At 47.5% G+C, this 7,500-nt stretch overlaps 1 protein-coding gene across 7 annotated transcripts in view; it reads right to left on the minus strand.

Annotated features, from left to right (window-relative positions):
- LOC125033350 (protein unc-13 homolog A-like) overlaps nucleotides 1-7,500 on the minus strand; it is a 422,716-nt gene that overhangs the window by 177,580 nt on the left and 237,636 nt on the right. For 2 of the 7 annotated variants that reach the window (XM_047624772.1, XM_047624768.1), the window contains exon 1: nucleotides 1-4,518. This exon is cut by the window's left edge and continues 1,333 nt beyond it. The exons of 1 other annotated variant lie outside the window; for it this stretch is intronic. In XM_047624772.1, coding sequence (XP_047480728.1) covers nucleotides 1-3,788 — 3,788 coding nt within the window. In that variant the 5' untranslated portion in view covers nucleotides 3,789-4,518. Of the gene's footprint in view, nucleotides 4,523-7,500 lie in introns of those variants that run through there. 4 more of the 7 variants (XM_047624769.1, XM_047624770.1, XM_047624773.1 and 1 more) reach the window with 4 other exon arrangements.

The raw sequence follows: 7,500 nt of genomic DNA on the forward strand, positions 1-7,500 counted from the left end.
TTGACGGGATGTTGGAGTGTGGCAGCGGCGGCGGGGAGCACTCCGAATCCCGAGGTCACCGCCGCTGTTACAGTCCTAGTGGTAGGGGCGGGCGCTTCCCCGTTTTTTGGCTGTAAGTAGCCTGCATTTGCAGGGAAGTTTGGATCATAGAAGTCAAGAGAAGTGTTAGCATTTGGTGAGACTGGGAAAAGGGTTGGGTCATGAGGAACTTGGGGGAAGGATTGTTGAGCTTGGCCAGGAAAGGGTATGGCATCACGTGGGAGTTGGGGGGCATTATAGGTCGGTGCTGGGGGACATGTACCACCAGCGGGAAGGGTCGCCTGGCCGCTCAAGGGAAAATTTACATTCGGTGGAATGTTTGCATCTTTATAAAATTGCTGCAGTCCAAACTGGTTGCCTGCATCACGATCTTGAGTTGTGGTGTCTCGTGTTAGATCAGTTATATTGTTGTTCACCTGCTGCAATTCAGAAGCTGCTGCATTATCCCTCTGGGAAAGTGTATCTTCTCCAGGGGGCTCGGAGGTCAAAGGTGCACCTGGGCCCACAGGGGGTCGGTCCACAGGTAACTGGGAAGGTAAGTCACCTGCTGGAAGAGGACTGAGTATTTGGTGGTTGCTGGGAGGGCGAGACCCACTGTCTGACCCACTGCTGCTGGCGCGTGTAGCCTCCTCCGAGCCACTCTGGTCATCAGAATGGGCGGAAGCAGATGAGTGACGCTGCCTATATTTCCCAAGGGCTCTTGACACTGCGAACTCTCGCCGACCACCAGTCACACGAGTAGACCCTGATGACTGTTTAGGTTCTACATCCTTTTCTCGGCTGTCAGAACGCTTTAAGTCACCAACAGTTGGAAATAGTGATTCAGCATCAACAGTGCTTGATGTATCTTCAGCTGTGTCAGTCTGAGGCTCCTCTGTTTTGGCAGGGGGCTCAGGAACAGCCTCTCCAGATGGTATGTTCTCCTTACTACTGGAAGTTGAGCTGTATTTCTTTGTTTGTTTCATGGTTGGAAATAAAGCATCTGCTGCAGTCGTTGTGTCTGACAGCAAGCTACTGTTATCACTGTCATCATCCCAGATGGTGCGTCGGGGAATAGGTCGACTAATCTCCATGTCTGACTGTTCTGAATCTGAGAGGGATCTGAGAGAAAGGCTACTGCCGCGTCGCCGTGTCTTCTGCAGAAATCCTGACATAGTAGACATAATAGACCTGCTCTTTTTCTCTTTCCTCCTGCCTAATGTTGTTGCCTGATATTCCTTATGGCGAGCCTCATCCTCATGCATGGGACGAGAAGGCAGGCTATGTGATCTGGATCTCTTCCCCATGATGTCAATACCAGGTATCATCTTACTCATAGAGTTAAGGGCAGACTTCATGCTTGAGCCTCGCCGTAATTTCTTCTTCTCCTCCAATGGAGCTTTTGCCTTGATAGGAACTGTCTCCTGAGTGATTGAAATATATCCTGCCTGAGAAACTAGGACATTGCTACTGTCATAATAGGCATGATGAGGCTGAGCTTCTTGCACCAACTGTCGATGCTCCTGGGCATTCTGGGGGCTATATCTCTTGAGGTTAAGCTCGAGAGGCCTCTCAGACTTGCCATCAGTCCACTGGTGTGAGCGCAGATACTCCCCTGTGGCAGCAGGGACAGCTTGGGTATGTCTACGATTGTCATGATAGCGGTCGTATCGACTCCTTGACCGTGGTGTGGGAGAAGGTCCAGGAGGAGGAGGAGCATCATGGGCTGCTGTGGAAAGTATATTCTCCATATTCCTTAGTGACCCTGACAAATCCTCACTCTTCAGTAATGGAGATTCTGCAACATTTGGCTGAGGTCGATATCTATCTTTTGGTGGATAGGTATTCATATAAGAGTCTGGGGATTCATATGGAGGTTCTCTCAGCATCGGGTTTGCAGGATCATACCCATACATGGGTTTATATCGGGAAGTTCCTCCCTTTAAATTATCTTCCATGGGCACATACCTACTGACAATGTGTGAGGTGGGTGGCTGTGCTCCGTATGGGGGAGGCTGATTATAATTTGGCTGATATTTATATTTGTGTCCATCTTTCCCTCCGGGACCAGATGAAGGGTAGAAACTAGAGCTTGATGAATATGAAGAAATAGAGTCAGAACTATCAGCACCAAAACTATTCCTAGCCTCTGGACGCCCAGGTTCAATTTCAGCCAAGTGGTCAAATCTCCTTGTGTGTTGGCCCACAAATTTAAGCTCCCCAGCAGCATTCAAGTAGGCTGGTGTGGAGTATTTGGGCTCATTGATATATGGAGATGTCTGATATTGCTGTTTACCCTGATACTTCCCCTCCATGCTTGGTGATACTGATAAACTGGAGGGATAAGTATCAGCCAGTGAGGTATTAGTAAGGAGTGAGGAAGAAGCCACACTGGACCTCGAACCTGTGTAGTAGTGAGAATATGTACTTGAAGTCGGTGCAGGAGGAGGAGGTGGGGCAGAGGAACTCATAAGCATGTCCTCAAGAAACATCTCATCAGCTTTACTTTTGCTGACTCTTGTAATGGGGTCAGCAGTGATTGCGTAAATACTGTATGTGCTAAAAGATGCCTCTTCAAAGGCATTCCCAGTTCGTGCTTTGGCATTTGTTCTTCTGGGACTGAGGGTGAGGTAGTCTGTGGGAATACTTGAGGTCACACCCAGGCCTGGTGATGGTGATGGCTGAGATGCAGATATATATGATGGCATACGTTGATCTGCCTTCTCAGCTGACAGCGCTGTATTAACTATGTCAGGTTTTGAAGTTGATATGTGTAAAAAAGAAGTCGTTGTAGTTGGTTGTATGGATTCTTCAAGGATCGTTGCAGGGCTAAACATCTTCGTTTCTCTGAGCAATCCTTCCCCTGATGTGCTAAATTTGAAGTGATCAGTCTTGGGCCCTGTCAAGGATGCCGTTGGAAAGCTGATAGGAGCTGTTGTCGTTGTAACCGAGGCTAACATAGCAGCTGAGGTAGCGGACGGTAAATACATCTCCTCGATCCTCTCAGTGCGTTCACTTCTATATGGTGAGGCTCTCCTTCCAGGTCTTGGACTGGTAGGACTCTTCTCGATGCTTGAGGATGTGCTCATACTGCTGCTGAGTGTGGAGATGCCAGAGTCATATTTCCCAATTTCCGAGTATCGTATTGGTGATGGACTCTTGGTTGTCCTGGGTGACTTTGGACTCTTGGGGCTCTTAGGACTCTTTGGACTCATGAGACGGGGTGTGGCACGAGGGCTGTGGCCACTTACCTCCTTAGTAGTCATGAGAGATGGAGTTCCTGGCCTTTTGGGATCAAAGCCTGTTGGTGTCACAGAGACTTTCTTAGCCCTTGTCGCGTCCTTGGGGCTTCCTGAGCGAGGAGAACTGATGTAACCATCCTGGCGCGTCCTCGAAGGTGCAAAAGGAGATGACGATCGAATCTTTTCACTGCTTGCTGTGAAGAACGTTGGTGATGACGTGCCCATTGATTTTTCTCCTGCAATAAGAGGATCTGGAGTTTTCCGCCCCATCATGCTAAAGTCTGACAAGCCCACTGTGTCTTTGGCTGCCCCTAAGGATGTGTCTGAAGATGGGAGAGGAGAAGGACCTTTAGGGAGATGATCACGCATGTGCCGAGGAGATCCACTGGTCTTCATCCCAAGTGCGGCCATAATCTCCGAATCAGTGGCATTACTGTCAGTTGACAACTGGGAATTTGGTCGACTCCTTTGTTGTTCTGTCGTTTTTGGACTGAAAGTCCAGTCGTCTATATTGGAGTCAAGGTACATTTGACGTAATTTTTCGTCTACAACTGATTCTGTCAGTTTGTTATCTATTGGCTGAGCTACAGTTGACGCAGCAGCAGCAGCAGCAGCAGCCGCCACAGTAGAAGCTTCAGATTTGCTAACATGCCTTGGAGATGTTGATGTTGGTGAACCCAACTTTGGAGACAATATGAGCCGCTCCCGTAGATCACGAAGATTCTGAGAGTCTTTAAGTAACTTTGCACTTAATGCATCGAGCTCTTTGAGCTTTCCAAGTGCCACTTTATCCAAGGTTGTGAACTTGCGAAGTTCTTGAAGATCTTGCTCACTAATACAAGTACTATGTCCCCTATAATCTTTGTAATCATCTGCTGTAAACACTTCATCTTTTTCATTCTCTTTTTCTCTCTCTTTTTCTTTCTTCCTCGCATCTGAAGAATCTGATTCTTTTTCGGTTTCTTCTAGGTCCCAAATCCTGGCCAATTCTTGGTCTGTGGACTCTGACACTTGTGAGAGGTTATCTCGGTGAGCATTGTTCAGACTCCGGTAGAAGGCTTCATCCGGGAGTCTGTTCTCAGAGTCATCAGATGCAGGAGCTGCTGCTGCCGCCGCCGCTGCCGCCGCTGCGACAGCTTCAGGAGGGATTATTGATGGTTCCTCCTTCTCTATCAAGAGAGCCTGAAGGTCAAATGCTGTGTAAAATTCCAGAAGCTGAGCGATCACCGCTTGCTGCTCGTACAGAAGGATCTCCAGCTTTTCAAGACGTTCCCACATCTTGACATACTCCTGAGAGAGCATATCGAGAGCGCGCCAGGCATAACGCAATTCCGTCTCAAGGACGTTGATGCGCGTGCCCAGGCGCTCCATGTAGTCCCCTAAGAGCGTCTCCATACTGGCTAGGTAGGAGCCCGCGCCCGTGCCTGACCCTAATCCGGCCCCGGACCCTCCTAGGGCAGACTTCACGCCCTTGAGGCTATCCATGACAAGGCCGGCAGGTTAGAGCCCGGACCCAGGTGATCCCAGGTCACGCCGGGACACCACCGCGATCACAGGCTGCCCGGGCATGCATGCCATGGAGCTCACCTTCGCCGCTCGTCCTCGTGGCTTCCGACAAATGCTACGCTTACATAGTGTCTATTCATAGTAACACGAGTGAGAACTAAGCCATTACTAACCAGCGTTTTATTTTCATCAGTCAAAAATTCAATTAAAACATATCTGTCACTTTGTTTCTAGTTTATTTTTCTACTTTCATATAACCTTTTGAAACAAGAAATTATCAGTATTATTAATAACACACAAGCACTACACAAAAGTTGGAAAAAGATTTCAACTACAAGTCGCAGTTCTTGCAAGGATGTGTTGTGTTGTGATATGTTGCTTATCCAAAAAGTATCTAAAGTCAGTTCACACTTCTATAATCCTTGTAAATAAAAATGGAATATGTATGAACCAAAATATTTTTTTTCTAAAAATGTCACTGACATTTGGAAAATTCTACCTCAGTATTTTAAAAAATACCCGAAGGCTGCGTGTGGTATGAGGCCTCGGAGGGCGAGTTGCTGGCTGACCTGTAAACAAAGAGAAACAAATTATGACACACAGTTCAAGGTTGTGTGGGTGCCTGAGGTTCAGATGGATTTTGTTTTCGTTCGAAACACTAACGTAAGTAAAGGTGGGTTGAAGAAAGATTAGCCGCTGAATAATATTTTGACAGTTGCTTTAAATACAGGACGATATCCCTGACAGGGTTACGCTATCGACGGTACTTCATGACATGATAATAGGAAATCTTTCACCAAATAATACAAAGCAATACTGTTCCCTACCAATCCCATACGAAAAACAAAGCTGTAATCACCTCCTAACCCCCTCCCCAAGGAACTCCTCTCCCCAGACAGCCTCCCTGAATTGACTGATCTGCGCCAATACCCGGGATCCGCGACTGTGGGATCGAAGCCTGCTAAGGTCCATTGTTGCTTCAACGAAAACTCGCGGTTCATCCTACTAATCAACAGCGAATACTGCTTGAGTGATATTATCCTGCGGTTGCTAAGGTGACGAGGAAGAGATACGCTGATGGTCTGTATTAAGCTCCCCTGTTTACTCGGAAATGTGGCGTTGGCGTGGGTGAAGGTGCACTGTATATTTCGGGTTGGCTTTAATTCTTGGCGTAGGATATTCATAGGAATGCATTAACGGACACTTTTACATCTATTTTGTAAGCGAGGTGGGAAATATCGTCCCCAAAAGACCAGGCGGATCTTGATGTCTACCCTCATTATCTGCCGCGTTCACCGGATTTCTCCTTCGATCGCCCTGACCTCGAGCCTTCCTGGTCTCTCCATCAAACGACTTCTAAACACTGTCATCGGCAGCGTATCTCCTATTTACGGCGACATCGTAAAGCAAGCAGAAGTTATGTCGTGACCGAACGCCGTCGTATATAATGAGAAATTACACCAGAGACATTGTTGCGGATGACTCTGGCCCAATAGACGACGATATTCTCCTGATCTAAACCCTTACCTGAACATTCCGCCTCTTGGATTTATATATATCACTGCGGCACTGCTCACTCGCTTCTGGAAGTTTCACAAAAAGAAAGTTATTGACAAAGTTAACGAGTGCGCCCGATCTTAATAACTTTGTCTCTCAACTTTCTTTTCCGCCTCTTCCAATTCTTCCTTTGCACGAAATCTTGACTGTTTCCCGGGAGTTGAGGTCGCATATGAAAAGCAGCGGCGTGTTTGGCTTCCGAGAGAGAGAGAATGTGCAACATGCAATAATGCCGATGACATTCGCATTCCGGCCCGAAGAGCAAAGACATTCCCCGAGGAAGTAAGGACAATTTTTTTTGCCTGGGGAATGACGGCGTCATCTCCATAATGCGGTGATTAAATAGAGAGATAAAAAATAAAGTTAGAAAAATGGGTAAAAACGATGAAGGATGGCGGACGAAACGAAAAGAAAGGAACTGAAAGAAGCGAGAGTGATCAACGAGCAAATCTTTTTATACTTCAAGACTACGAAGCAGCGGGAGCCATTGTTGAGACTCGTACGGATCCCAGACGTTTCTGACGCAGACTGATAACTGTTGAGGCTTTGTAGTGGAGATGGCAGTGGAGTGTCGTTATCGCTGTAGCGGAGACACACTCCCTCCGCCTCCTCAGCTCTTTTTTCATTGTCTGTTCTTTTTACTATTTCTGTTTTATCTTTATGTGTTTTATGCACAAAAAATCATAAGCAAACTCACACATGGACACACACACACACACACACACACACACACACACACACACACACACACACACACACACACACACACACACACACACACACACGTATCTGTATTTTCTTCTCTTTCTCTCTCTCGCCGGCTTTCACTTTCTCTTTCTGTGTGTGTCGCTCGCTCTTGCTCTCTTTCTACCCTACCTCTCCTCTTCCTTCCTCACTCACTCACTCACACTCTCTCTCTCTCTCTCTCTCTCTCTCTCTCTCTCTCTCTCTCTCTCTCTCTCTCTCTCTCTCTCTCTCTCTCTCTCTCTCTCTCTCTCGCCATTTCACTCCTCCTTCTAACTCCCTAATCTCTCCCCCACCCCCTTTCCTTTCCCAATCCCCCTGAAGCATCGCGCACACGCAAATCTCGCCCGTATGGTTACAGAGCCGAGGGACGACTGGGGAGAGCATGTGCGTCCGTTCTCACAGCAACGCCGCAAACACATATTCACATACA

Source organism: Penaeus chinensis, chromosome 16 (assembly GCF_019202785.1).
Source record: "Penaeus chinensis breed Huanghai No. 1 chromosome 16, ASM1920278v2, whole genome shotgun sequence".
NCBI lineage: Eukaryota > Metazoa > Arthropoda > Malacostraca > Decapoda > Penaeidae > Penaeus > Penaeus chinensis.